This window comes from Colias philodice, chromosome 14, assembly GCF_061535455.1.
Source record: "Colias philodice isolate Cphi_HAF_F1 chromosome 14, ilColPhil1 Martin Lab GWU primary, whole genome shotgun sequence".
NCBI lineage: Eukaryota > Metazoa > Arthropoda > Insecta > Lepidoptera > Pieridae > Colias > Colias philodice.
In genome coordinates this window covers 3,356,737-3,371,291 of record NC_143099.1, presented here as the reverse complement: position 1 = coordinate 3,371,291, position 14,555 = coordinate 3,356,737, and the positions used below count along the sequence as shown (strand labels likewise).

General features: G+C 32.3%; 1 protein-coding gene across 1 annotated transcript; it reads left to right on the top strand.

The window, feature by feature from the left end:
* Window positions 1-2,206: 2,206 nt before the first annotated feature.
* Gr21a (Gustatory receptor 21a) lies at window positions 2,207-10,333 on the top strand. Its single transcript, XM_089703351.1, has 9 exons — window positions 2,207-2,314; window positions 2,703-2,852; window positions 3,791-3,889; window positions 4,342-4,514; window positions 4,757-4,956; window positions 5,669-5,814; window positions 6,813-7,009; window positions 9,735-9,896; window positions 10,178-10,333. The coding sequence occupies exons 1-9, from the start codon at window positions 2,212-2,214 to the stop codon at window positions 10,331-10,333; spliced, it is 1,386 nt and encodes a 461-aa protein (XP_089559477.1). The 5' UTR covers window positions 2,207-2,211.
* The last annotated feature ends 4,222 nt before the right edge of the window (window positions 10,334-14,555 follow it).

The following is a 14,555-nucleotide window of genomic DNA, read 5'->3' as shown; positions in this document are numbered from 1 at the left end:
AATATTGCAATATGCAACTAAACTTGTGCGGTATTGTGGGGCGAAACTTCTGTGTTCACCCCTTCGACTAATGGATCCCACTGTGTTCATTATTAAGTTTGCTTTCAGATGCTATGAAATATAATGGGAAAACTAGTTATTTTATTTTATAAATACTATTTATTAGTCGAGAATATAAGTTGTAAGACTTGAAATTTTTAAGTGGTTGATTGAATTGTTATTGTAACATGAATTGTTGTTATTGAATTGTTATTAAGATACAGAAATTAATATATTTATCTATTATTGAGAAATTTCTATTTCAGGCAGTAACATATGATTACACTACTAGATACACACGTGATAAATAGTTAATTGTAGCTCAACCGAAATGGGACATTAAACTGAATCACATAAATAATCGCAGCTGCAGACTTTAGTATATAAATCACAGTGACAAGACATTGCCGTGACATATGTTAGCCTGTTTACACGACGCCATATTCCTCCCAAAATGACGAGAGGCCCGCTGAATAGTAAAGTAATTTACGAGAAGTAGTAGATTTGTTAAAAAAAGTTTTTTTACTCATTTAAAATTAAATCTATATTCAAAGTAGCATGTCTTATGTTCATTGAAACAACACTTTGTATTTGCGCAGCAATAGCTGCCATATTAATAATAGAAACGTCGATTTGAGTCCCTAGTTCATACTGATGGACCTTTGCCACACATTTTAATTTTTAATATGGACTATTCTACCTCCTTCAGTAATAAAAAAGTAGAAGGTTTTTATTAATCCATTCATATGTGTCCTGCAAAAAAGTGAATCTGAATAAATCTATAGGTATTGTTCAGAAAAACTCATCAATCATGTTAAACAAACAGATATGTACAATATTTGTTTTATTTCCCATGACATCCGATTTGTTTGCACCACATATTACACGAAATTCGTATGTATTTATGTGATAAAGGTATAATGCAAATAAGCGTGGCGTGTGTACATAAACATTACAAATTTATTGTTACGGAATAAAGATTTAGGGCCTATTTATTTTGCTTTAGATAAACGTTGACGTGATAATCCTGCAGCTTGCTATCTGGGAGGTATTTATTCGAAAAATAAGACATAAATAATATTAAATAGACATTGTATACCTTGCTCTTCTCCTATACTAGGTTCGTGAGAATCAAAGTGTAATAGTTTAAAAGATTTTATTCGAGTATTCACTCTGCTCTACTTTCGCCTCCAAATAATATTTTTGTACTTTACAATCGATGTAGGTAATCTATTGGCAAAAAAAAAATATATCTAGCTCAACTAATTCTAAAATCTTTAATACTATAATTGTATGAATAAATTATTTCGACTAATTTTAATAGGCTAAGTATATCGCAGAAATCAGAATAACATTCAATATAAAAATGTATGATTGTATCCTACAGAGTTGGATAAGCAAGATTAATTCCAATTCTCGTATGCCTATGAATAGTTAATTCTATGTGCTCGGGGTGAGGCCAACATCTCACTTAGTGGATCGTTAAGTGTTTTTGAAAGTCGCCATTAGTGTGAAATATGAATTAATGGCTGTGGAGCGACACTGCGGCGTCATCGATTCGCTTCAAGAGGTGTCACTGAATAGCAAATTGCATGGAGTGTGCTTCAAATTATTATGCTAAACTTTGTTGTTTGAAATGCTAAATTCTAATGAATGGACAGAATGTTCAAATACGTTTTTAACGCGCAGAATGGCTAATGAAATATTTTGTGCATTAAGTTACCTAGTAGTAGTGTGCTATAATAGTTGAATGCTAGTGCAATTATGCATATTCAGAATAATAAAACAATAAGAGTTCAATAAAATAATTTATACCTATTGATAATAATTTAGTGTCGATATCAGACAAAAACACACAAAAACTTCAAAAAAAATATTTTGTTGATCGAAGCCGATATTTCTACGTATATTTTTCTTTAAAATCTAAGTAATGTAGAGCTCAGAACTAGGAAAAAATTCATTCATGCGATATTCCAATGTTTAGCAATACCGACTCCAATGTTTTTCAGCGGCAAACGCGCATAACTGAGTAAGTTGGGCGGGTACGGGGTAGGTTATGATTGATTATATGCTATTTTGTTATTTGAGCTGCTATAACGCAATTCACCTTTGAGCGTACGCTAGAAAGCATTTCAATTTGAAAATATTAAAAAATAAGCAAAAGATTTCAATATGAAAGATTCCAGAAATGGATTTAAAATGTACAATCCAAATCGAATGGAACAAATGAGAAAACGCGATACGTTCAAGGAATTTAATGGAAAAGAAATAAAAGGTTATTTGGCGATCAATCATTCGATTTGGCGAAATAGTTTCTAAAGGCTTGATCACAAACAACTACAAATATAATCTTGTAAAACGTCAACAGCATTTGCTATTTATACATTCCATTGTTTTTTTTCAGCTTGTAAATTATGTTAATTGTGTATGAAACTTTTTTGTCCCAAAACAACCTTAACAATTTTATTTCGTTTGACATATTAGACGCAGCGTCCATTTTTCTTTTACGTCGAGATTACTGAATAAATTTGTTTTATCTGTGAGCACAAATGGCTACATTTGCATTTTATAATTAAATCGTAGAAATTTTTTTAAGCACGTCTTATTAAATTATTTGATACGTTTTCACTTTCACACGAATTTATTATGATTTTTTTTTATAGAGTACGACGCGAAAGATGTCTACGGACCCCAGATTACTGACAAGGATGGAGAGCTTTTGGACAAACACGATAGTTTCTACATAACAACAAAAAGTCTATTGGTACTGTTTCAAATAATGGGCGTTATGCCGATTATGAGAGTACCGAAACGTAAGTACTTATTGGCAAATTGACCATGAATATTTTAATACTAATATACTATGTACATAATTACTTTAATCTTAGTCGAAATAAAGTGTATAATATCAAGTTTATATTTATGTACATTCTAATCTATTGAGCTTTTAGGCTTTTACCGTGGGAATTTGATAAAATTTTACATGAAATTAAATATCTAAAGCATGCTTCAAATTTATATGATCGTTGATGTTATTAGTCATTTACATTTTAAGCACCAAACCTAAGCCATAAAAATATATCCGTTCAGCTTAAACATTAAAAGTTTGAACCTTAAACGCTTAAAACTTAGAAAATAACTACAAATTTTCAAAGTTAATACATTCCACGTATAGCTTATGAATTTCAGTAAACGTCAGTCAAGATTAAAACTTCGCCTATATAACTTTAATACTTTACGTAAGCGTAAGGTTTTATTCAAGTTATTGCGAAGTTAAATATTTCATTTCACGGAGGAACATTGTTTCTTTTGAGTACACAATAATCACCCCGTGTAAATTGTAAGACTTCACCGTGTAGAGATTATAATACTTTTAAATTATTACGAGGCAGCGTAATTTTGTGAGGGAAATTAATGTTTTCACGGAATAATGGCGCATCAAGGTAAAATATTACAGGTATGAAGCGTTTCCTTTTACTTTATCTAAAAGAGAAGCGTATCGAAGAACTTTCTTTCAGATAAAAAACAAATAGCATCTGTAACAAAAAGCAAGATAACATTTTTATCTAGCAGGATAGAAGAGTACTGCACTTTACCAATAAAGAGAAACGTAGAACTTTCTACTCCAAGCTCAAATAAAATTATTGAAGAAAGCTTACAGAATTTATCTTCTATTTAGTTGAGGCATTTATACTTACTTATATATAATAGTTGTCATCCGCAATTTAATGCTTGTTGGTTTTATTAATAGATGCACGGACCACAAAGCGAACTACCTATAACTGGATCTCAAAAGCAACGCTTTGGGCTTATCTCGTCTGGAGCTTGGAGAGTATTATTGTGATCAAAGGTCAGCCGTGATTACGTAGCGAGCTTATGTTCAAGGCTTGAACTTTATCGAATTATTCAGTGTGTTCGTTACTAAGTGTGTTATGGTATGGTGATGTCTTTGAGCATAGAATATAACCATATTTGACAAACAATTTTAATCCTCACATTTTGTAGATCTTCTTTTCGACTCTACACTGTGTCTAATATTTTCACCTTAGGTCTATTATATTCTTCTTTTACATAATATGTATACTATACCTACTTAGTAATGAGTACATGGAGTACAAATTACAACACTTCATCCATCAGTTTATATCTTCCTTTATTAAAAAAAAAACTTATTTTTGAAAATAATATACCTATACTATTCAATTCAATTTCAGCACCACGAACATAACATATTCATGGTTATTCTTTCCTAGCTGTACTTTCATCGGTTTTATTAGCTTCAGTTTTATCTTCATATTTCAGTGGGCAACGAGCGACTCGCAAATTTCCAACAAAATTCAAACAAACGATTCGACGAAGTTATATACAATATTATATTTCTGAGCATTCTCATTCCGCATTTTATTATACCGGTGGCTTCGTGGCGTCATGGACCACAAGTCGCTATATTTAAAAACATGTGGACTCATTACCAGGTTGTTTTCTATTTATGTTATAAATAAAACACATATTTGAATTTGAGCCGAATTTATTAAAACATACAAAATATCAACAATCAAAGATATATGAGCTACTATGGTTGATTGAATATAAATTCATGCAACCAGTAACCTCTCTTTGTTTTCAAATAAAACAATAACAAATAAATCCCAATCATTTATTCACATGAAAGTCCCCGCAAAACTTATTGTAGCGTATAAACAAGCGACATTTCCAGCTCAAATACCTCAAAATAACTGGAACTCCAATAATATTCCCGAACCTGTATTCCCTCACGTGGGGATTATGTATATTTTCCTGGGCTCTGAGTTTCGCGGTAATACTGTCGCAGCATTACTTACAAGACGACTTCGAGCTCTGGCATTCTTTCGCGTACTATCACATTATCGCTATGCTGGATGGCTTTTGTTCCTTGTGGTATGTGCCCTTAATTACTTTTGTTTTAATTGTATTAAATAAATTAAATTGTTCAAATTGTGCGTCAAACATTTTACACGAATCACCCGTTTTGTCTTAGATATTTCATTTGGCTTATACAATGTTTTGGCGTTAAGTAGCACCTCCAAAAGTACCATTTCTTTTTATATCTTTCTATTGTTGCTTTAAATTTTGATCAATTCAAGAGCATTATTCTATTTTTGTTCATGTACATTCGAGAAATTTAGCTGATGAAGGCAAGACAGTATAACTCGTACGGTTTAAAACACTCTTGCTCATTTAACGCATCTGCGACTAATCTATCTTAGAATAGAAACGACGACAAATGTAACACACTTCCTTAACGACCCATTTGTGTTAATCGTGCCATTACAATTTCGTGACATATTCGCCTATTGTATATTTGTTTGTAATAAATCGTAATTAGTAGATAGTACTTTGTATTGGATTCTAAAGTTTATATGTTGATATTGGCCTAAAACTGTAGAATTATACTGGCCAAAAAAAACTCAAGGCAGAGATAAGAAACATCAACATGATTACACACAGATTGGTACCCTTTTTAACTCGAAAAAATAAATTGTTCAGGGTTACCGCATGTCATTTCTAAAGTTATAGGATAGTCGAGATTTGTGACAATGAATATAAATTTAGAAATATTAGTGTTTTTATAGTGACGTTATAATTACAGGTACATAAATTGCAATGCCTTTGGGACTGCATCAAAAGGATTAGCGACCAATTTACACAAGGCACTGGAAGCTGAACACCCGGCGCTCAAATTGGCTCAGTATCGCCACTTGTGGGTCGACTTATCACATATGATGCAACAATTAGGTAATTTAAAATACGTAATTTTACAATAACCAGTGAAAAAATCTTGTAGATTAAACAGTTCATCATAATATCATGAAAAATATTAATTTGATAATAATATTTCACTCCAAGGAAGCTACGAACGCACAAAAAAATAAAAACACTTTTTTTGTCTTTACGACACTTACAAAACCTTGAATGTTTATGTATTTTTTTCACCCCTGTAAGATATATGAAGAGCCACCCCTGGCATAATGGAATCGTAAAAACGTTATTGTTATTGCACATTATCAAGGTATATTACCCGGTCACGTGTAACCTCCATAAGCCATATTATTATCCACCCGATCAATGATATTGAATACTATTCAAATAGAACGCTGAATACATTTCGAACTTGGCCGAGTTTCGAGAGCGGGAATAAAAATTCTCATCACAAGTAAAATCCGTTGAAATCTGGAAATTTCGCCAAACGGGCAGGATAGCGGCGTAAAACATGTTTATGTTTATGACGTACGTGTCTCGATTCGACACTCCTAAAAACGTTAACATTTTCAACCCCCAATGCCTAGGTGGTAATTATTTTTGCCCCAATTGCGTAGGTAAGCGAATCCTTGAATGATATATAGTATATGTATTATATTAAGTACAGTGCAATTGTGTATTGCCTTGTAACTAGTTTCATGTTTCATTTCATATTGCATGTTTGCATTCATTTTCAAGACTAAAATAAATAAAATAACTTGTATTCAAAATTTCAAACTTTATTTTAACTGCGACTCTACCATCATACTTGTGATAATATACAGATATTTTCAAACTTTATCCACACTTTTTAAATAACATTTTCAAACACGTATATATTACAATATAAGCAGCGCCTGTCCAATAGAAATAAGGCATAAAATTGTTGTCCTTTCCAAAAGTAATAGTGTCCTTCCCTTTGTAAATTGGCATTAGCCGAGTAGGTCTCGTGGAGGAAATGGGCAGTGTCTAAAATATGACCCAATCGTCCACAGGAAGGGCGTATTCCAACATGTACGGTATATATTGCATGGTAATCTTCTTCACGACGACTATCTCGCTGTACGGCTCGCTATCAGAAATATTAGAACACGGGCTCAGTTATAAAGAAATGGGCCTCTTCGTTATAGTTGGTTACTGCATGACCCTACTCTTCATCATTTGTAATGAGGCTTATCACGCCACGAGAAAGGTAAGGCGCAAGATATAATGGTTATCTATGGTTCTTCCATTTTCTTTGATTAACGCTTTCCTAGAGAATGAATGTTATTACAGTTAATGTTCTCTGAGGTATGATTGAAATTATTTATGTGACCTGTTATTTGGTGGTTGGTAGAGATAATTAATAACATTACATTATAACATACAAAATTATCCACAAATTAAGAATTGGTCTTAATTATTTAAAAAATACTTTTCCAAATTTCCTTTCTATGATATCATATTCTGTTATTAACATATAAACAAATATTTCGTTTAACATAAAATTTCAATAATTGTCATATGCAATTGCATGTGGTCTCACAACACAACTCTATTTCCCCACCCCTAATTACTAATTAACTATTGAATAATTTAATATTATAAACATCAAATATAACCAAATACTAATATGCTAATGTGGGAAACAGAGCCTGTAGTATGGATTGGATCCAATTTTGTGAAAAATCCAATGAGGCAGTCAGCATAATTTCTTCAAAAGACTTTTGGGACCTATTACTGATACCTTGTCCACCTCTATGCGTTGAGAATATCTTTTTATTTTTATAAGGACACACATGTTAGATAATTCCATTAGAATATAGCTCTTTTCCATTCAAATAACGTAAATATCTGATGAAATATATTGGAATAAACATTCTGCAATATATAGACATACTCAATACGCATATTATACAGGGTGTACCAAAAAGTAGTGATGAACGGAAGCTGAGAGGTAGAGGACCTAGAGGGCTATCCGAATCACCCCCATGTATGTTATGCGATTTTTCGTATTTTCGGAGTTATGACGTTTTTTTCAATTTTTCACCTATCGCCGAGTACGATGATATTTTCACTCATGCTGACGTCAATGATTGCGGAAGATGCTTGATTTTTTTTGTATGCTAAGCTGAAAGATAGGCCAATTCAGTATGGTAACATTTACTATCGTTAGATCTTTGAATGGAATAAAAAAAAGAATTAAATGGCAAGAAAGGTAAAATTTCCCGGTATGTTCACCACTTCAAGGGCCCGTAAAAAAATAAAATCACATAAAAAAAGTTTTCCGTTTGACTTTTAAAAACTTGCTCTATCTATCAGATAGCTACCCTGAAAATTTCATTTAATTATTCAGAAGGCTTCAATCGAAAAATTTAAATCTAAATGTGGTAAGTGCAAAAATTGAATTAACATGATGATCATTAAAACCAATAAATAGGTGTTTAATTACCAGAAATTTTTAAAATAACCCCGCTGTTGCTCAATGCAAGTGCGACATCACCGTAAAAAGTTGTCTTTTAAATGTCTGAATACCCTTTTATCATTTTTAATGGTTTCTTCTGCTACTATGAATTTCCGGGTTATTTCGTCCAAATTGTGGCAGTCTCTCGTCTTTGTAGTATCCCCACGGAAAAAATTCAATAGGGTTTAGGTCGAGGGACCCTGGAGGCCAGGCTTTAAGGCAGCCGTCACCGGCGCATGCGCAGGCTGCAACGACCAATCCATCTTTCAGGGTATCTTTGCCCTTTAGCCTGGCCTGCACGGTCCCCGGACATAAACCCTATTGATTTTTTTTCGTGGGGATACTACAAAGACGAGAGACTGCCATAATTTGGACTAAATAACCCGGAAATTCATAGTAGCAGAAGAAACCATTAAAAATGATAAAAGGGTATTCAGACATTTAAAAGACAACTTTTTACGGTGATGTCGCACTTGCATTGAGCAACAGCGGGGTTATTTTAAAAATTTCTGGTAATTAAACACCTATTTATTGGTTTTAATGATCATCATGTTAATTCAATTTTTGCACTTACCACATTTAGATTTAAATTTTTCGATTGAAGCCTTCTGAATAATTAAATGAAATTTTCAGGGTAGCTATCTGATAGATAGAGCAAGTTTTTAAAAGTCAAACGGAAAACTTTTTTTATGTGATTTTATTTTTTTACGGGCCCTTGAAGTGGTGAACATACCGGGAAATTTTACCTTTCTTGCCATTTAATTCTTTTTTTTATTCGATTCAAAGATCTAACGATAGTAAATGTTACCATACTGAATTGGCCTATCTTTCAGCTTAGCACACAAAAAAAATCAAGCATCTTCCGCAATCATTGACGTCAGCATGAGTGAAAATATCATCGTACTCGGCGATAGGTGAAAAATTGAAAAAAACGTCATAACTCCGAAAATACGAAAAATCGCATAACATACATGGGGGTGATTCGGATAGCCCTTTAGGTCCTCTACCTCTCAGCTTCCGTTCATCACTACTTTTTGGTACACCCTGTATAGGTTAGTTTACTTAGACACCCCACTCCACCAACAAACACGTTACTAATTATTATGCCAGATTAACCAAAGTTAATCATGTAATATTATGCTACAGGGCACAGGCTAACATAATACATTTTTTATAAAGATTTAAATTGTACATCTTGGTAGATCTTAATAGAAAAAACAAAATGTAGCTGAAATATTTTATACTTTGCCAAAAGATCGCCTAAAATGGATTCGAGATGATAGAGCGACACATTTCAATTAGTTTAATCGGCAATTTGTTTTCTTCAATTATGGATAAGAGGTATTGTGTCCGCAATGAAATGTTTCATAGATCAATTAAAAATATTATTCTCACTTAATAATATCTGAATTCCTGATAAAGTGAGGAAAATATGCAAATAGCAATGTGGAAGATAATGATGGCTCTTCATTAGGTCGGTCTAGAATTCCAAGTACGGCTGCTAAACGTAAATCTGGGTGCTATTGATCGCAGCGCCCAGCGTGAGGTTGAAATGTTCCTCGTCGCGATTGCCAAGAATCCGCCTATTATGAACTTGGATGGCTTCACTAATATTAATCGAGAGCTTTTTACTGCTGTGAGTTGGACGTTTTTACAATATGCAAATATTCAGTATTTATTAATTTATGGTAATTTGTAGTTTGTTTTAGATGAGAGTCAATTATTTAAACAGGTTACTTGGCAGAGTAGCTTTATCCATAAGGTCACCATTAGCGCACTAATTTTTAGTTACTTTTTAATTAAATATGTAATTTGTTGTTGTTCAATAAACAATAAGTAATAAGAAAATACAAATTTTAACGAAAATCTTTTATAAACTTTATAAATATAATTCAAATTAGATATTTATTTTTCTAGAACATTTCCTTCATGTCCACGTATTTGATCGTGCTCATGCAGTTCAAACTGACGTTATTGAGGCAGGGTTCAAGGAAGATATTGCGAGCTATCACTAGAGCTATATTCAATATTACCACTACAATGGCTGATGATGAAGAAGATGAAGAAGAATAATCAAATATGCTATAAACAATGCTTGTTTTATTAGATATAGAATAAATAATCACGAATATTATAGATATAACAAAAATAAATGAAGCACAAATATTACAAACCATCTCTTCTGTTTTAATACCTTAAATAGTTTACAAAACATATTTAGAAAACAATGGTATAGTGTAAATTTCAATTGCATGCACAAAATATATGGAAAGCTATCTAATATGACGTTAATCTGTTTGTATAAACTAGAAACAACAGAAATGCGGGTTGGTTAATAGATATTAAGCACTATCTGCGATATTAAAGCTAAATCATTTTCATTCCAAAGGTTTTATTATATACCTAAGTCGAATTTATAAGAGGAAATTTTACATCAAGTTTCGCTCATCGCTATTACGTATTCTCAGTAGGTAGATCCATAGTTTCAGGAATACCCGAGGCAATAAACTTATCGTACACAAACACTGCTGCTCTCAGCAGGATCAATATGAATCTCTATTCATATTGATCCTGCTGAGACGCTGCCTTGTAAGACGCAAGAAACAAGTGATATCAGACAGAGAAATTGAATTCTGTAAAACCTCTATATAAATTGAATCTGGCAGACAACTTATACATTATGGTACTCGATGCAATAGTTATCGAGTTGCCTAGGTTGCCAACATGAAATGGAAAACGTTAATAGGGCATTTAAATTGAGACTGAAGGAATCTCGATTGTGGCTGTATAATAGTTATGCTGGCAGATTTCTCACAAAAGGGAAATAGAGCACAAATGGTCGTAATTATGATCGGTCCTGCTTTTGTCAGGGAGGTATAAACAATGTAACTCCATAACAAGATTGCAAGTGAACTAACGTTTTCAATAAATTTTACTGTCGCCACAAATGTTTCTATTTGCAGCATATCACAAGAGGAAGCAGACCACAATATCGTGATACTATGTTGCTCCGGTTAATCAATCTTCATGCAAGTTATATAATACACTTGCATAGTGTATACTGTAGTCTGTATTATTGATGTTATTATCTATTTAAATGTTATGGTATAATGAATGTATTACATGCTCGCATTCGACTTTGTTATAATTGTTATGTTGTCATCGTTTTGTATCAGATATATTCAGTAAATAACTGAAAATTGTCAGATTTACATGGATGGTACTATGCTCTACCATAAGCGTCTCTTCCCCAAGATAAACCTCCACATGTATTGTATACTTTATATTCTGAAAAATAAGAGTTTGTTATTTTGTTGAAACTTATTTTCGGACATGTTCTAAAGGGTACAAAAATGAACATTCGGTATACATTAACGTGAGGGATTACGCGAACAAATACTAGTTTTATGTACTTTTTACTTCCATCAGTCTCGAGTCTAGACTACTAATGCATTTGCTCTACTCTTGTCTAGAGCGAAATACAGAGCTAATTTAGTTTTCACTTCAATATAATTATCGTGAATAATAAAATTTCCCTCTGCTCGTGTTTTTATTCTAGGTTAATATCTAAGTCTCTCGAATAAGCTGATGCACATTACTCTGCATTAGCGTACCTTCTCGTATAAATGTGGGAAAATAAAATGCACATTTCCAACAAAATCTCACAATTTATGGATTTGTTTGTCTCACATGTTAGATGACTACTTCAAAACGTTTTCCTCTCCGTTTTCATGGTATGTATAAATGGATTATTTATGTTTGTTTCAGTTTTAGGTTTCAGATAAATCTTAGATACTCGTGCTAAAAGGTGGTGCCAAATATCTAATACAAAAAAAAGAATTGCTTTCCATTTTTGTGTTCATGTTTTTACTAAATGTACACCAAGAAAAAAGTTGCACAATACAACATTCACAATCATCCGACATGTCAATTCTCAGAGGAACATTTATCTAACAAAATTCCATTATTTATTCAACAACTTCGCACAAATTTGCGAAAACATTTGCACCAAATATATCAATCATAACGCTCAATAAATTCCAGGCTCATTTCAGTCTACGCTACACTTATAATTATCTAAATGGGTATTAATGATTTGTGGCCACGATTCTGTTGACCATTAATTTTCCTGAAAGTGCACACCAGGTTCGCAGCTTCTAACAAATGACTTACCACTCCGCTCATTGTTCCCGTAACCAATATATAGAAACTTTATTTTATTTCCAATTTCGTTCCCATTTGTTTTGATATGATTCTGTCTGGTTTGAGATTGAAAAATGTATTCAGATCTACGGTAATAATTGCATAAAACGTATTTCAAATGCATTTTCATTCGAATTGTTTTAGTCTGCGTATTGGATCAACAAATTGAAGATTATAATAATGTAAGCTTGCCGTTTGTAAGAGTAAATGGAATTTGTGAAAATCTTTATGAATCCTATCCTAATCAATCAAAGAATAAATTTGCGTTTCATTTTTATTTGTATGAACTTCATTACGCAATATTTATTGTTAAACTACTAAAGTTATTCTATCTTCTCTACAGACAGTTTTTCTTTATCATACATGCGCTATTCTTGCTCGTTGGATAAAAGTAAGTAAACGTTTAAATGATAATAATACGGTTATACTGAATTTTCTTCGTAAAATGTTACGTTAACGTCAAAACACTGAAGGCATAAATATGAAATTTCATATGAGGACTATCAAATAACATCTCACATGAAGCGATCCAGGCAATAACTCAGACGCGTCGCTCGAGAAGCCGGTAGGCGCTGGGGACTACTTGTTGCTATGGTTACAGATTATTAAAATATGGTTTCACTAAATGCAATGAAAGAATTAACTGAAATACTCATTATTAATAGTTATACGACTGTACATCTCTGCACATATCACTCGATGTGAATATCTTACTCTACGATATTTTAATTGAATTGATACTTTAATAGAGGTAATATATAGATTCATATAATTATGTTTTATTCTTATCTATACTTATAATAAATCTGTAATTCTGTACATGAAATATATTTAAAAAAAAACTATGAAGGGGTGATAAGGGATCGCTACTGATGCCAAAAATGCAATCAGTAAAATTTTTGTCTGTCTGTCTGTCTGTCTGTCTGTCTGTCTGTCTGTCTGTCTGTCTGTCTGTATATTCGTTATAGAAACAAAAACTACACGACGGATTTTAACGAAATTTGGCACAATTATTCTTCATACTCCTGGGCAGGTTATAGTAAAAGAATCATGTAAATCGGTGTAGAAACACCAAAGTTATACATGAAATACGCTATATGTCATCGCGCGAGAATACAGAATCATGCCATAAGGATTATTTTTGTGTATCAGTTGCCGCGTTCGACGCGCTTCGCGGCGGGAGCTATAAAAAGGCGGCGGGTCCGCACCCGTTTCGCGTTGTCACGGCATCACGTGTGAACGGCTGAACCGATTTCGATAATTCTTTTCTATTATATTCCTTGAAGTACGAGGATGGTTCTTATGTAGAGAAAACTTAAATATGTACCACGGGCGAAGCCGGGGCGGACCGCTAGTAGTAAATAAAATTAGTTTTTTATAAAACTTATAGGCTATTCGGGTAACGTGGATACGTAAGTATGTATATTTATATGTTTTTCAATATTTTAAGATGTTTCCTACTGAAAATATTCTCGACAATTATAATGATAAAATATATATCAGGTATATCTGTACTGCCATTTTATTTCTCTTTAAACTGTAATCTAGATAAACTAAAAATAATATATCGTAATCGAAAAAACGCTAAACATAAATAATTCAACAAATTATAATAACTTCCGTCTCACTTTTGAAAAAATGATTCATAATTTTAATTTTTGAGTTCAAAATGAAAAGTAGAACTGCATGCTAAATAAGAAATACATAATATGTATGCTGACATCTTTTCTAATACAAAAAGCACAATGCAAAAAAAAAATGATTTTAAAGATTTTTTCTTAATATGAATACAGAAAAAAAGCCTTTAAAATCTATGTATGAAATTGAAGAAAAAATGAAAATCGTATTATAAGGTATAAATAAGCATTTTTTTCCTGTAGGTATATACTTACATTATAAACTATTTAAACCGCCTTCCTACTTGTTTTGGGTACGGATTTCGACTTGACTCTATTTTTCAAAGGAGTTTTAAATTTTCGTTGAAAAAAGTAACTTTTCTATTGTAAAAATTGAACACTTATAAGGTATTTTCATAAATTTCCATTATCAAATTAGTCACAGATTGCAGCTTTCAAAATGAAATAAGAATCAT